Raw genomic sequence first — 19,330 nt, 5'->3', positions numbered from 1 at the left:
AGAGACAGAAACACACAAACACAGACACGCAGAGACACACAAACACAGACACAGAGAGAGAAATACACACAGAGACAGAAACACACAAACACAGACACGCAGAGACACACACACACACACACGGACACAGAGAGAAATACACACAGAGACAGAAACACACAGACACAGACACGCAGAGACACACAAACACGGACACAGAGAGAGAAATACACACAGAGACAGAAACACACAAACACAGACACGCAGAGACACACACACACACACACGGACACAGAGAGAAATACACACAGAGACAGAAACACACAGACACAGACACGCAGAGACACACAAACACAGACACAAAGAGAGAGAAATACACACAGAGACTGAAACACACAAACACAGACACGCAGAGACACACACACGCGGGCACAGAGAGAAATACACACGGAGACAGAAACACACAGACACAGACACGCAGAGACACAGACACACAGACACAGAGAGAGAAATACACACAGAGACAGAAACACACAAACACAGACACGCAGAGACACACACACACGGACACAGAGAGAAATACACACAGAGACAGAAACACACAAACACAGACACGCAGAGACACACACACACGGACACAGAGAGAAATACACACAGAGACAGAAACACACAAACACAGACACGCAGAGACACACACACACACACGGACACAGAGAGAAATACACACAGAGACAGAAACACACAAACACAGACACGCAGAGACACACACACACGGACACAGAGAGAGAGAAATACACACAGAGACTGAAACACACAAACACAGACACGCAGAGACACACACACACGGGCACAGAGAGAAATACACACGGAGACAGAAACACACAGACACAGACACGCAGAGACACAGACACACAGACACAGAGAGAGAAATACACACAGAGACAGAAACACACAAACACAGACACGCAGAGACACACACACACGGACACAGAGAGAAATACACACAGAGACAGAAACACACAAACACAGACACGCAGAGACACACACACACGGGCACAGAGAGAAATACACACGGAGACAGAAACACACAGACACAGACACGCAGAGACACAGACACACAGACACAGAGAGAGAAATACACACAGAGACAGAAACACACAAACACAGACACGCAGAGACACACACACACGGACACAGAGAGAAATACACACAGAGACAGAAACACACAAACACAGACACGCAGAGACACACACACACGGACACAGAGAGAAATACACACAGAGACAGAAACACACAAACACAGACACGCAGAGACACACACACACACACGGACACAGAGAGAAATACACACAGAGACAGAAACACACAAACACAGACACGCAGAGACACACACACATGGACACAGAGAGAGAGAAATACACACAGAGACTGAAACACACAAACACAGACACGCAGAGACACACACACACTGACACAGAGAGAGAAATACACACAGAGACAGAAACACACAAACACAGACACGCAGAGACACACACACACGGACACAGAGAGAGAGAAATACACACAGAGACAGAAACACACAGACACAGACACGCAGAGACACACACACACGGACACAGAGAGAGAGAAATACACACAGAGACAGAAACACACAAACACAGACACGCAGAGACACACACACACGGGCACAGAGAGAAATACACACGGAGACAGAAACACACAGACACAGACACGCAGTGACACACACACACGGACACAGAGAGAGAAATACACGCAGAGACACACACACACAGACACAGAGAGAAATACACACAGAGACAGAAACACACAGACACAGACACGCAGAGACACACACACACGGACACAGAGAGAGAGAATTACACACAGAGACAGAAACACACAAACACAGACACGCAGAGACACACAAACACAGACACAGAGAGAGAAATACACACAGAGACAGAAACACACAGACACAGACACACAGAGACACACACACACAGACACAGAGAGAGAGAAATACACACAGAGACAGAAACACACAGACACAGACACGCAGTGACACACACACACGGACACAGAGAGAGAAATACACGCAGAGACACACACACACAGACACAGAGAGAAATACACACAGAGACAGAAACACACAGACACAGACACGCAGAGACACACACACACGGACACAGAGAGAGAGAAATACACACAGAGACAGAAACACACAAACATAGACACGCAGAGACACACACACACAGACACAGAGAGAAATACACACAGAGACAGAAACACACAAACACAGACACGCAGGGACACACACACACGGACACAGAGAGAAATACACATAGAGACAGAAACACACAGACACAGACACGCAGAGACACACAAACACGGACACAGAGAGAGAGAAATACACACAGAGACAGAAACACACAAACACAGACACAGAGAGAGAAATACACACAGAGACAGAAACACACAAACACAGACACGCAGAGACACACACACACACACGGACACAGAGAGAAATACACACAGAGACAGAAACACACAAACACAGACACGCAGAGACACACACACACACACACGGACACAGAGAGAAATACACACAGAGACAGAAACACACAGACACAGACACGCAGAGACACACAAACACGGACACAGAGAGAGAAATACAGACAGAGACAGAAACACACAAACACAGACACGCAGAGACACACACACACGGACACAGAGAGAAATACACACAGAGACAGAAACACACAAACACAGACACGCAGAGACACACACACACACACGGACACAGAGAGAAATACACACAGAGACAGAAACACACAAACACAGACACGCAGAGACACAGACACACAGACACAGAGAGAGAAATACACACAGAGACAGAAACACACAAACACAGACACGCAGAGACACACACACACGGACACAGAGAGAAATACACACAGAGACAGAAACACACAAACACAGACACGCAGAGACACACACACACGGACACAGAGAGAAATACACACAGAGACAGAAACACACAAACACAGACACGCAGAGACACACACACACACACGGACACAGAGAGAAATACACACAGAGACAGAAACACACAGACACAGACACGCAGAGACACACACACACACACACAGACACAGAGAGAGAAATACACACAGAGACAGAAACACACAAACACAGACACGCAGAGACACACACACACGGACACAGAGAGAGAGAAATACACACAGAGACTGAAACACACAAACACAGACACGCAGAGACACACACACACGGACACAGAGAGAAATACACACAGAGACAGAAACACACAAACACAGACACGCAGAGACACACACACACACACGGACACAGAGAGAAATACACACAGAGACAGAAACACACAGACACAGACACGCAGAGACACACACACACACACACACACAGACACAGAGAGAGAAATACACACAGAGACAGAAACACACAAACACAGACACGCAGAGACACACACACATACACGGACACAGAGAGAGAGAAATACACACAGAGACAGAAACACACAAACACAGACACGCAGAGACACACACACACGGACACAGAGAGAGAAATACACACAGAGACAGAAACACACAAACACAGACACGCAGAGACACACACACGGACACAGAGAGAGAGAAATACACACAGAGACTGAAACACACAAACACAGACACGCAGAGACACACAAACACAGACACAGAGAGAGAGAAATACACACAGAGACTGAAACACACAAACACAGACACGCAGAGACACACACACACGGACACAGAGAGAGAGAAATACACACAGAGACAGAAACACACAAACACAGACACGCAGAGACACACACACAGACACAGAGAGAGAGAAATACACACAGAGAGAGAAACACACAGACACAGACACGCAGAGACACACACACACGGACACAGAGAGAGAGAAATACACACAGAGACAGAAACACACAGACACAGACACACAGAGACACACACACACAGACACAGAGAGAGAGAAATACACACAGAGACAGAAACACACAGACACAGACACGCAGAGACACACACACACGGACACAGAGAGAAATACACACAGAGACAGAAACACACAAACACAGACACGCAGAGACACACACACACAGACACAGAGAGAAATACACACAGAGACAGAAACACACAAACACAGACACGCAGAGACACACACACACGGACACAGAGAGAGAGAAATACACACAGAGACAGAAACACACAAACACAGACACGCAGAGACACACACACACAGACACGCAGAGACACACACACAGAGACAGAAACACACAAACACAGACACGCAGAGACACACACACACGGACACAGAGAGAGAAATACACACAGAGACAGAAACACACAGACACAGACACGCAGAGACACACAAACACAGACACAGAGAGAGAAATACACACAGAGACAGAAACACACAAACACAGACACGCAGAGACACACACACACACACGGACACAGAGAGAAATACACACAGAGACAGAAACACACAAACACAGACACGCAGAGACACACACACACACACGGACACAGAGAGAAATACACACAGAGACAGAAACACACAAACACAGACACGCAGAGACACAGACACACAGACACAGAGAGAGAAATACACACAGAGACAGAAACACACAAACACAGACACGCAGAGACACACACACACGGACACAGAGAGAAATACACACAGAGACAGAAACACACAAACACAGACACGCAGAGACACACACACACGGACACAGAGAGAAATACACACAGAGACAGAAACACACAAACACAGACACGCAGAGACACACACACACACACGGACACAGAGAGAAATACACACAGAGACAGAAACACACAGACACAGACACGCAGAGACACACACACACACACACGGACACAGAGAGAGAGAAATACACACAGAGACTGAAACACACAAACACAGACACGCAGAGACACACACACACGGACACAGAGAGAGAAATACACACAGAGACAGAAACACACAAACACAGACACGCAGAGACACACACACACACGGACACAGAGAGAGAGAAATACACACAGAGACAGAAACACACAAACACAGACACGCAGAGACACACACACACGGACACAGAGAGAAATACACACAGAGACAGAAACACACAAACACAGACACGCAGAGACACACACACACACACGGACACAGAGAGAAATACACACAGAGACAGAAACACACAGACACAGACACGCAGAGACACACACACACACACACACACACAGACACAGAGAGAGAAATACACACAGAGACAGAAACACACAAACACAGACACGCAGAGACACACACACATACACGGACACAGAGAGAGAGAAATACACACAGAGACAGAAACACACAAACACAGACACGCAGAGACACACACACACGGACACAGAGAGAGAAATACACACAGAGACAGAAACACACAAACACAGACACGCAGAGACACACACACGGACACAGAGAGAGAGAAATACACACAGAGACTGAAACACACAAACACAGACACGCAGAGACACACACACACGGACACAGAGAGAGAAATACACACAGAGACAGAAACACACAAACACAGACACGCAGAGACACACAAACACAGACACAGAGAGAGAGAAATACACACAGAGACTGAAACACACAAACACAGACACGCAGAGACACACACACACGGACACAGAGAGAGAGAAATACACACAGAGACTGAAACACACAAACACAGACACGCAGAGACACACAAACACAGACACAGAGAGAGAAATACACACAGAGACAGAAACACACAAACACAGACACGCAGAGACACACACACACAGACACAGAGAGAGAGAAATACACACAGAGACAGAAACACACAAACACAGACACGCAGAGACACACACACACAGACACAGAGAGAAATACACACAGAGACTGAAACACACAAACACAGACACGCAGAGACACACACACACAGACACAGAGAGAGAGAAATACACACAGAGACAGAAACACACACACACAGACACGCAGAGACATACACACACACACAGACAGAGAGAAATACACACAGAGACAGAAACACACAAACACAGACACGCAGAGACACACAAACACACACGGACACAGAGAGAGAAATACACACAGAGACAGAAACACACAAACACAGACACGCAGAGACACACAAACACACACAGACACAGAGAGAAATACACACAGAGACAGAAACACACAAACACAGACACGCAGAGACACACACACACGGACACAGAGAGAGAAATACACACAGAGACAGAAACACACAAACACAGACACGCAGAGACACACACACACGGACAGAGAGAGAAATACACACAGAGACAGAAACACACAAACACAGACACGCAGAGACACACACACACACACGGACACAGAGAGAAATACACACAGAGACAGAAACACACAAACACAGACACGCAGAGACACACACACACACACGGACACAGAGAGAAATACACACAGAGACAGAAACACACAAACACAGACACGCAGAGACACACACACACGGACACAGAGAGAGAAATACACACAGAGACAGAAACACACAAACACAGACACGCAGAGACACACACACACACACACACGGACACAGAGAGAAATACACACAGAGACAGAAACACACAAACACAGACACGCAGAGACACACACACACGGACACAGAGAGAGAAATACACACAGAGACAGAAACACACAAACACAGACACGCAGAGACACACACACACGGACACAGAGAGAGAAATACACACAGAGACAGAAACACACAAACACAGACACGCAGAGACACACAAACACAGACACAGAGAGAGAAATACACACAGAGACAGAAACACACAAACACAGACACGCAGAGACACACACACACGGACACAGAGAGAGAAATACACACAGAGACAGAAACACACAGACACAGACACGCAGAGACACACAAACACAGACACACAGAGACACACAAACACAGACACGCAGAGACACACAAACACGGACACAGAGAGAAATACAGAGACAGAAACACACAAACACAGACACGCAGAGACACACACACACACACGGACACAGAGAGAAATACACACAGAGACAGAAACACACAAACACAGACACGCAGAGACACACACACACGGACACAGAGAGAAATACACACAGAGACAGAAACACACAGACACAGACACGCAGAGACACACAAACACGGACACAGAGAGAGAGAAATACACACAGAGACAGAAACACACAAACACAGACACGCAGAGACACACAAACACAGACACAGAGAGAGAAATACACACAGAGACAGAAACACACAAACACAGACACGCAGAGACACACACACACACACACACGGACACAGAGAGAAATACACACAGAGACAGAAACACACAAACACAGACACGCAGAGACACACACACACACACACGGACACAGAGAGAAATACACACAGAGACAGAAACACACAGACACAGACACGCAGAGACACACAAACACGGACACAGAGAGAGAAATACACACAGAGACAGAAACACACAAACACAGACACGCAGAGACACACACACACACACACGGACACAGAGAGAAATACACACAGAGACAGAAACACACAGACACAGACACGCAGAGACACACAAACACAGACACAAAGAGAGAGAAATACACACAGAGACTGAAACACACAAACACAGACACGCAGAGACACACACACACAGACACAGAGAGAGAAATACACACAGAGACAGAAACACACAAACACAGACACGCAGAGACACACACACACGGACACAGAGAGAAATACACACAGAGACAGAAACACACAAACACAGACACGCAGAGACACACACACATGGACACAGAGAGAGAAATACACACAGAGACAGAAACACACAAACACAGACACGCAGAGACACACACACACGGACACAGAGAGAAATACACACAGAGACAGAAACACACAAACACAGACACGCAGAGACACACACACACACACGGACACAGAGAGAAATACACACAGAGACAGAAACACACAAACACAGACACGCAGAGACACACACACACGGACACAGAGAGAGAGAAATACACACAGAGACTGAAACACACAAACACAGACACGCAGAGACACACACACACTGACACAGAGAGAGAAATACACACAGAGACAGAAACACACAAACACAGACACGCAGAGACACACACACACGGACACAGAGAGAGAGAAATACACACAGAGACAGAAACACAATGACACAGACACACAGAGACACACACACACGGACACAGAGAGAAATACACACAGAGACAGAAACACACAAACACAGACACGCAGAGACACACACACACGGACACAGAGAGAGAGAAATACACACAGAGACTGAAACACACAAACACAGACACGCAGAGACACACACACACTGACACAGAGAGAGAAATACACACAGAGACAGAAACACACAAACACAGACACGCAGAGACACACACACACGGACACAGAGAGAGAGAAATACACACAGAGACAGAAACACACAAACACAGACACGCAGAGACACACACACACTGACACAGAGAGAGAAATACACACAGAGACAGAAACACACAGACACAGACACGCAGAGACACACACACACGGACACAGAGAGAGAGAAATACACACAGAGACAGAAACACACAAACACAGACACGCAGAGACACACAAACACAGACACAGAGAGAGAAATACACACAGAGACAGAAACACACAGACACAGACACACAGAGACACACACACACAGACACAGAGAGAGAGAAATACACACAGAGACAGAAACACACAGACACAGACACGCAGAGACACACACACACGGACACAGAGAGAGAGAAATACACACAGAGACAGAAACACACAGACACAGACACGCAGTGACACACACACACGGACACAGAGAGAGAAATACACACAGAGACAGAAACACACAAACACAGACACACAGAGACACACACACACAGACACAGAGAGAAATACACACAGAGACAGAAACACACACACACAGACACGCAGAGACACACACACACAGACACAGAGAGAAATACACACAGAGACAGAAACACACAGACACAGACACGCAGAGACACACACACACGGACACAGAGAGAGAGAAATACACACAGAGACAGAAACACACAAACACAGACACGCAGAGACACACACACACAGACACAGAGAGAAATACACACAGAGACAGAAACACACAAACACAGACACGCAGGGACACACACACACGGACACAGAGAGAAATACACATAGAGACAGAAACACACAGACACAGACACGCAGAGACACACACACACGGACACAGAGAGAGAGAAATACAGAGACAGAAACACACAGACACAGACACGCAGAGACACACACACACAGACACAGAGAGAAATACACACAGAGACAGAAACACACAAACATAGACACGCAGAGACACACAAACACAGACACAGAGAGAGAGAAATACACACAGAGACTGAAACACACAAACACAGACACGCAGAGACACACAAACACGGACACAGAGAGAGAGAAATACACACAGAGACAGAAACACACAAACACAGACACGCAGAGACACACACACACACACGGACACAGAGAGAAATACACACAGAGACAGAAACACACAAACACAGACACGCAGAGACACACACACACACACACGGACACAGAGAGAAATACACACAGAGACAGAAACACACAGACACAGACACGCAGAGACACACAAACACGGACACAGAGAGAGAGAAATACACACAGAGACAGAAACACACAAACACAGACACGCAGAGACACACACACACACACGGACACAGAGAGAAATACACACAGAGACAGAAACACACAAACACAGACACGCAGAGACACACACACACACACACACGGACACAGAGAGAAATACACACAGAGACAGAAACACACAGACACAGACACGCAGAGACACACAAACACGGACACAGAGAGAGAAATACACACAGAGACAGAAACACACAAACACAGACACGCAGAGACACACACACACGGACACAGAGAGAAATACACACAGAGACAGAAACACACAAACACAGACACGCAGAGACACACACACACACACGGACACAGAGAGAAATACACACAGAGACAGAAACACACAGACACAGACACGCAGAGACACACAAACACAGACACAAAGAGAGAGAAATACACACAGAGACTGAAACACACAAACACAGACACGCAGAGACACACACACACGGACACAGAGAGAAATACACACGGAGACAGAAACACACACACACACAGACACGCAGAGACACACACACACGGACACAGAGAGAGAAATACACACACACAGACACGCAGAGACACACACACACGGACACAGAGAGAAATACACACGGAGACAGAAACACACAGACACAAACACGCAGAGACACAGACACACAGACACAGAGAGAGAAATACACACAGAGACAGAAACACACAAACACAGACACGCAGAGACACACACACACGGACACAGAGAGAAATACACACAGAGACAGAAACACACAAACACAGACACGCAGAGACACACACACACGGACACAGAGAGAAATACACACAGAGACAGAAACACACAAACACAGACACGCAGAGACACACACACACACACGGACACAGAGAGAAATACACACAGAGACAGAAACACACAGACACAGACACGCAGAGACACACACACACACACACAGACACAGAGAGAGAAATACACACAGAGACAGAAACACACAAACACAGACACGCAGAGACACACACACACAGACACAGAGAGAGAGAAATACACACAGAGACAGAAACACACAAACACAGACACGCAGAGACACACACACACACACACAGACACAGAGAGAAATACACACAGAGACAGAAACACACGAACACAGACACGCAGAGACACACACACACGGACACAGAGAGAGAGAAATACACACAGAGACAGAAACACACAAACACTGACACACAGAGACACACACACACAGACACAGAGAGGGAAATACACACAGAGACAGAAACACACAAACACAGACACGCAGAGACACACACACACGGACACAGAGAGAATTACACACAGAGACAGAAACACACAAACACAGACACGCAGAGACACACACACACAGACACAGAGAGAAATACACACAGAGACAGAAACACACAAACACAGACACGCAGAGACACACACACACGGACACAGAGAGAGAGAAATACACACAGAGACAGAAACACACAAACACAGACACGCAGAGACACACACACACAGACACGCAGAGACACACACACAGAGACAGAAACACACAAACACAGACACGCAGAGACACACACACACGGACACAGAGAGAGAAATACACACAGAGACAGAAACACACAGACACAGACACGCAGAGACACACAAACACAGACACAGAGAGAGAAATACACACAGAGACAGAAACACACAAACACAGACACGCAGAGACACACACACACGGACACAGAGAGAAATACACACAGAGACAGAAACACACAAACACAGACACGCAGAGACACACACACACAGACACAGAGAGAAATACACACAGAGACAGAAACACACAGACACAGACACGCAGAGACACACACACACAGACACGCAGAGACACACACACACGGACACAGAAACACACAGACACAGACACGCAGAGACACACACACACGGACACAGAGAGACAGAGGGGCACACAGAGACACACACAGCTCCCGTTTCCCCTATCACCCCCTCCTCCACTCCCTTGTTCCTGGTCTCCTGAGCCCACCACCCCATTCCTGTTCTCCCCCAATCCCTGTGCTCCCCCTCTGTCCCTCACCCTGCTTCATGGTGTACTTCTCCTGGAGGGCCGGCTGCACCTTCTCAATTTGTTTGGTCAGGAATTCCACTTTCCGAGTGAAGAAATCCCGGGCTTCACTGACGTCCTGGGGGGGAGGGGGGGGAAGGGGGGGGAGAGGGGGGGAGAGAGGGGGAGAGGGGGGGAGAGAGGGGGGGAGGGGGGGGGTAGAGGGGGGGAGAGAGAGGGTGGGGGGGGGGAAACGGACTGAGATTAGCTTAGGAAACAGGCTCAAGCAGTACTGACCCTCCCTCAGCACTGACCCTCCCTCAGCACTGACCCTCCCTCAGCACTGACCCTCCCTCAGCACTGACCCTCCCACAGCACTGACCCTCCCTCAGCACTGACCCTCCCTCAGCACTGACCCTCCCACAGCACTGACCCTCCCTCAGCACTGACCCTCCCTCAGCACTGACCCTCCCTCAGCACTGACCCTCCCTCAGCACCCACTCCCTCAGCACCCACTCCCTCAGCACTGACCCTCCCTCAGCACTGACCCTCCCCCAGCACTGACCCTCCCTCAGCACTGACCCTTCCTCAGCACTGACCCTCCCTCAGCACTGACCCTCCCTCAGCACTGACCCTCCCTCAGCACCCACTCCCTCAGCACTGACCCTCCCTCAGCACTGACCCTCCCTCAGCACTGACCCTCCCACAGCACTGACCCTCCCTCAGCACTGACCCTCCCTCAGCACTGACCCTCCCTCAGCACCCACTCCCTCAGCACTGACCCTCCCACAGCACTGACCCTCCCTCAGCACTGACCCTCCCTCAGCACCCACTCCCTCAGCACTGACCCTCCCACAGCACTGACCCTCCCTCAGCACTGACCCCACTCCCTCAGCACTGACCCTCCCTCAGCACTGACCCTCCCTCAGCACTGACCCTCCCTCAGCACTGACCCTCCCTCAGCACTGACCCCACTCCCTCAGCACTGACCCTCCCTCAGCACTGACCCTCCCTCAGCACTGACCCTCCCTCAGCACCCACTCCCTCAGCACTGACCCTCCCACAGCACTGACCCTCCCTCAGCACTGACCCTCCCTCAGCACTGACCCTCCCTCAGCACTGACCCCACTCCCTCAGCACTGACCCTCCCTCAGCACTGACCCTCCCTCAGCACTGACCCTCCCTCAGCACCCACTCCCTCAGCACTGACCCTCCCTCAGCACCCACTCCCTCAGCACTGACCCTCCCTCAGCGCTGACCCTCCCTCAGCGCTGACCCTCCCTCAGCACTGACCCTCCCTCAGCGCTGACCCTCCCTCAGCACCCACTCCCTCAGCACTGACCCTCCCTCAGCGCTGACCCTCCCTCAGCGCTGACCCTCCCTCAGCACCCACTCCCTCAGCACTGACCCTCCCTCAGCACTGACCCTCCCACAGCGCCCACTCCCTCAGCACTGACCCTCCCACAGCGCCCACTCCCTCAGCACTGACCCTCCCTCAGCACCCACTCCCTCAGCACTGACCCTCCCTCAGCACTGACCCTCCCACAGCACCCACTCCCTCAGCACTGACCCTCCCACAGCGCCCACTCCCTCAGCACTGACCCTCCCTCAGCACCCACTCCCTCAGCACTGACCCTCCCTCAGCACTGACCCTCCCACAGCACCCACTCCCTCAGCACTGACCCTCCCTCAGCACTGACCCTCCCTCAGCACTGACCCTCCCCCAGCACTGACCCTCCCTCAGCACTGACCCTCCCCCAGCACTGACCCTCCCCCAGCACCGACCCTCCCACAGCACCGACCCTCCCACAGCACCGACCCTCCCACAGCACCGACCCTCCCACAGCACCGACCCTCCCACAGCACCGACCCTCCCTCAGCACCGACCCTCCCTCAGCACCGACCCTCCCTCAGCACCGACCCTCCCTCAGCACCGACCCTCCCTCAGCACCGACCCTCCCTCAGCACCGACCCTCCCTCAGCACTGACCCTCCCTCAGCACTGACCCTCCCTCAGCACTGACCCTCCCCCAGCACTGACCCTCCCTCAGCACTGACCCTCCCTCAGCACTGACGCTCCCTCAGCACTCACTCCCCTAACCTTTTCCACGTAGTACCCAGTTCCAACATCCACGAGGACATGTTGAACATCGTCGAGTTTCCCTGGTACATACATCTGGGCAGAGGCGGTGGTCAAGAAAATCGTACACCGTGATTTACCGCGGTGATCCCCCTACACCGTGATTTACCGCGGTGATCCCCTACACCGTGATTTACCGCGGTGATCCCCTACACCGTGATTTACCGCGGTGATCCCCTACACCGTGATTTACCGCGGTGATCCCCTACACCGTGATTTACCGCGGTGATCCCCTACACCGTGATTTACCGCGGTTATCCCCTACACCGTGATTTACCGCGGTGATCCCCTACACCGTGATTTACCGCGGTGATCCCCTACACCGTGATTTACCGCGGTGATCCCCTACACCGTGATTTACCGCGGTGATCCCCTACACCGTGATTTACCGCGGTGATCCCCTACACCGTGATTTACCGCGGTGATCCCCTACACAGTGATTTACCGCGGTGATCTCCTACACCGTGATTTACCGCGGTGATCCCCTACACCGTGATTTACCGCGGTGATCCCCTACACCGTGATTTACCGCGGTGATCCCCTACACCGTGATTTACCGCGGTGATCCCCTACACCGTGATTTACCGCGGTGATCCCCTACACCGTGATTTACCGCGGTGATCCCCTACACCATGATTTACCGCGGTGATCCCCCCTACACCGTGATTTACCACACTGATCCCCTACACCGTGATTTACCGCGGTGATCCCCTACACCGTGATTTAACGCGGTGATCCCCTACACCGTGATTTACCACAGTGATCCCCTACACCGTGATTTACCACAGTGATCCCCTACACTGTGATTTACCGCGGTGATCCCCCTACACCGTGATTTACCACACTGATCCCCTACACCGTGATTTACCACAGTGATCCCCTACACCGTGATTTAACGCGGTGATCCCCTACACCGTGATTTACCACAGTGATCCCCTACACCGTGATTTACCACAGTGATCCCCTACACTGTGATTTACCGCGGTGATCCCCTACACCGTGGTTTACCGCGGTGATCCCCTACACCGTGATTTACCGCGGTGATACCCCTACACCGTGATTTACCACGGTGATCCCCCTTACACCGTGATTTACCGCGGTGATCCCCTAGACCGTGATTTACCGCGGTGATCCCCTACACCATGATTTACCGCGGTGATTCCCCCTACACCGTGATTTACCGCGGTGATCCCCTACACCGTGATTTACCACAGTGATCCCCTACACCGTGATTTACCGCGGTGATCCCCTACACCGTGATTTACCGCGCTGATCCCCCTACACCGTGATTTACCGCGGTGATCCCCTACACCGTGATTTACCGCGGTGATCCCCTACACCGTGATTTGCCACAGTGATCCCCCCTACACCGTGATTTACCACAGTGATCCCCTACACCGTGATTTACCACAGTGATCCCCTACACCGTGATTTACCGCGGTGATCCCCCCTACACCGTGATTTACCACGGTGATCCCCTACACCGTGATTTACCGCGGTGATCCCCCCTACACCATGATTTACCACAGTGATCCCCTACACCGTGATTTACCACAGTGATCCCCTACACCGTGATTTACCGCGGTGATCCCCTACACCGTGATTTACCGCGGCGATCCCCCCTACACCGTGATTTACCACAGTAATCCCCTACACCGTGATTTACCGCGGTGATCCCCTACACCGTGATTTACCACAGAGATCCCCCCTACACCGTGATTTACCACAGTGATCCCCTACACCGTGATCTACCGCGGTGATCCCCTACACCGTGATTTACCGCGGTGATCCCCCCAACACAGTGATTTACCGCGGTGATCCCCCCAACACAGTGATTTACCGCGGTGATCCCCCCACACCGTGATTTACCGCGGTGATCCCCTACACCGTGATTTACCGCGGTGATCCCCTACACCGTGATTTACCGCGGTGATCCCCTACACCGTGATTTACCGCGGTGATCCCCCCTACACCGTGATTTACCGCAGTGATCCCCTACATCGTGATTTACCACAGTGATCCCCTACACAGTGATTTACCGCGGTGATCCCCCCTACACAGTGATTTACCGCGGTGATCCCCTACACAGTGATTTACCACAGTGATCCCCTACACCGTGATTAACCGCGGTGATCCCCCTACACCGTGATTTACCGCGGTGATCCCCTACACCGTGATTTACCGCGGTGATCCGACCTACACCGTGATTTACCGCGGTGATCCCCCCTACACAGTGATTTACCGCGGTGATCCCCCCTACACCATGATTTACCACAGTGATCCCCTACACAGTGATTTACCACAGTGATCCCCCCCTACACAGTGATTTACCGCGGTGATCCCGCTACACCGTGATTTACCGCGGTGATCCCCTACACCGTGATTTACCACGGTGATCCCCTACACCGTGATTTACCGCAGTGATCCCCTACACCGTGATTTACCGCGGTGATCCCCTACACCGTGATTTACCGCGGTGATCCCCTACACCGTGATTTACCACAGTGATCCCCTACACCGTGATTTACCACAGTGATCCCCTACACCGTGATTTACCGCGGTGATCCCCTACACCGTGATTTACCGCAGTGATCCCCGACACCGTGATTTACCGCGGTGATCCCCCCTACACCGTGATTTACCACAGTGATCCCCTACACCGTGATTTACCGCGGTGATCCCCCCTACACCGTGATTTACCACAGTGATCCCCTACACCGTGATTTACCGCGGTGATCCCCCCTACACCGTGATTTACCGCGGTGATCCCCTACACCGTGATTTAGCGCGGTGATCCCCCCTACACCGTGATTTACCACAGTGATCCCCTACACCGTGATTTACCACGGTGATCCCCCTACACCATGATTTACCACAGTGATCCCCTACACCGTGATTTACCGCGGTGATCCCCCTACACCGTGATTTACCGCGGTGATCCCCCTACACAGTGATTTACCACAGTGATCCCCCCTACACCGTGATTTACCGCGGTGATCCCCTACACCGTGATTTACCGCGGTGATCCCCTACACCGTGATTTAGCGCGGTGATCCCCCCTACACCGTGATTTACCGCGGTGATCCCCCCTACACCGTGATTTACCGCGGTGATCCCCTCCACAGTGATTTACCGCGGTGATCCCCCCTACACCCTGATTTACCGCAGTGATCCCCTACACCGTGATTTACCACAGTGATCCCCCACACCGTGATTTACCGCGGTGATCCCCTACACCGTGATTAACCGCGGTGATCCCCCTACACCGTGATTTACCACAGTGATCTCCTACACCGTGATTTACCGCGGTGATCCCCTACACCGTGATTTACCACAGTGATCCCCTACACCGTGATTTACCGCGGTGATCCCCTACACCGTGATTTACCGCGGTGATCCCCCCTACACCGTGATTTACCGTGGTGATCCCCCCTACACAGTGATTTACCGTGGTGATCCCCTACACCGTGATTTACCGCAGTGATCCCCCCTACACAGTGATTTACCACAGTGATCCCCTACACCGTGATTTACCACAGTGATCCCCTACACAGTGATTTACCGTGGTGATCCCCTACACCGTGATTTACCGCAGTGATCCCCCCTACACAGTGATTTACCACAGTGATCCCCTACACAGTGATTTACCGCGGTGATCCCCTACACCGTGATTTACCGCGGTGATCCCCAACACCGTGATTTACCACAGTGATCCCCTACACAGTGATTTACCGCGGTGATCCCCCTACACAGTGATTTACCGCGGTGATCCCCTACACCTTGATTTACAGCGGTGATCCCCAACACCGTGATTTACCGCGGTGATCCCCAACACCGTGATTTACCGCGGTGATCTCCTACACCGTGATTTACCGCGGTGATCCTCTGCACCGTGATTTACCACAGTGATCCCCTACACCGTGCTTTACCACAGTGATCCTCTACACCGTGATTTACCGCGGTGATCCCCTACACAGTGATTTACCACAGTGATCCCCTACACCGTGATTTATCGCGGTGATCCCCTACACCGTGATTTACCGCGGTGATCCCCTACACCGTGATTTACCGCAGTGATCCCCTACACCGAGATTTACCGCGGTGATCCCCTACACTGTGATTTACCGGGGTGATCCCCTACACCGTGATTTACCGCGGTGATCCCCCCTACACCGTGATTTACCACGGTGATCACCTACACCGTGATTTACCACGGTGATCCCCCTACACCATGATTTACCACAGTGATCGCCTACACCATGATTTACCACAGTGATCCCCTACACCGTGATTTACCGCAGTGATCCCCTACACCGTGATTTACCACAGTGATCCCCTACACCGTGATTTACCGCAGTGATCCCCTACACCGTGATTTACCACAGTGATCCCCTACACCGTGATTTACCACAGTGATCCCCTACACCGTGATTTACCGCAGTGACCCCCTACACCGTGATTTACCACAGTGATCCCCTACACCGTGATTTACCGCGGTGATCCCCCTACACCGTGATTTACCACAGTGATCCCCTACACCGTGATTTACCGCGGCGATCCCCCCTACACCGTGATTTACCACGGTGATCCCCCCCTACACCGTGATTTACCACAGTGATCCCCTACACCGTGATTTACCACAGTGATCCCCCTACACCGTTATTTACCACGGTGATCCCCCCTACACCGTGATTTACCACAGTGATCCCCTACACCGTGATTTACCGCGGTGATCCCCCTACACCGTGATTTACCACAGTGATCCCCTACACCGTGATTAACCGCGGTGATCCCCCTACACCGTGATTTACCACAGTGATCTCCTACACCGTGATTTCCCGCGGTGATCCCCCTACACCGTGATTTCCCGCGGTGATCCCCCTACACCGTGATTTACCACAGTGATCCCCTACACCGTGATTTACCGCGGTGATCCCCCTACACCGTGATTTACCACAGTGATCCCCTACACCGTGATTAACCGCGGTGATCCCCCTACACCGTGATTTACCACAGTGATCTCCTACACCGTGATTTACTGCGGTGATCCCCCTACACCATGATTTACCGCGGTGATCCCCCCTACACCGTGATTAACCGCGGTGATCCCCCCTACACCGTGATTTACCACAGTGATCTCCTACACCGTGATTTACCGCGGTGATCCCCTACACCGTGATTTACCCGCGGTGATCCCCTACACCGATTACCGGTGATCCTACCCGTGATTTACCACGGTGATCCCCTACACCGTGATTTACCGCGGTGATCCCCTACACCGTGATTTACCGCGGTGATCCCCTACACCGTGATTTACCACAGTGATCCCCTACACCGT

At 51.2% G+C, this 19,330-nt stretch overlaps 2 protein-coding genes across 2 annotated transcripts in view; one reads left to right on the top strand and one right to left on the bottom strand.

Annotated features, from left to right (window-relative positions):
- The window catches only part of LOC140468612 (uncharacterized), a 1,157,363-nt gene that overhangs the window by 844,528 nt on the left and 293,505 nt on the right, over positions 1-19,330 (top strand). The gene's annotated exons all lie outside the window — the stretch shown is intronic.
- Positions 1-19,330, bottom strand: part of pfdn5 (prefoldin 5) — a 161,165-nt gene that overhangs the window by 85,764 nt on the left and 56,071 nt on the right. The window contains exons 6-7 of the mRNA XM_072564758.1: positions 13,954-14,028; positions 11,887-11,992 (exon numbers count right to left, since the gene is read on the bottom strand). Of these exons, the coding sequence (XP_072420859.1) occupies positions 11,887-11,992; positions 13,954-14,028 (181 nt within the window). The remainder of the gene's footprint in view (positions 1-11,886; positions 11,993-13,953; positions 14,029-19,330) is intronic.

Source organism: Chiloscyllium punctatum, chromosome 47 (assembly GCF_047496795.1).
Source record: "Chiloscyllium punctatum isolate Juve2018m chromosome 47, sChiPun1.3, whole genome shotgun sequence".
Taxonomy (NCBI): domain Eukaryota; kingdom Metazoa; phylum Chordata; class Chondrichthyes; order Orectolobiformes; family Hemiscylliidae; genus Chiloscyllium; species Chiloscyllium punctatum.
This window is presented reverse-complemented; position numbering and strand designations above follow the sequence as displayed.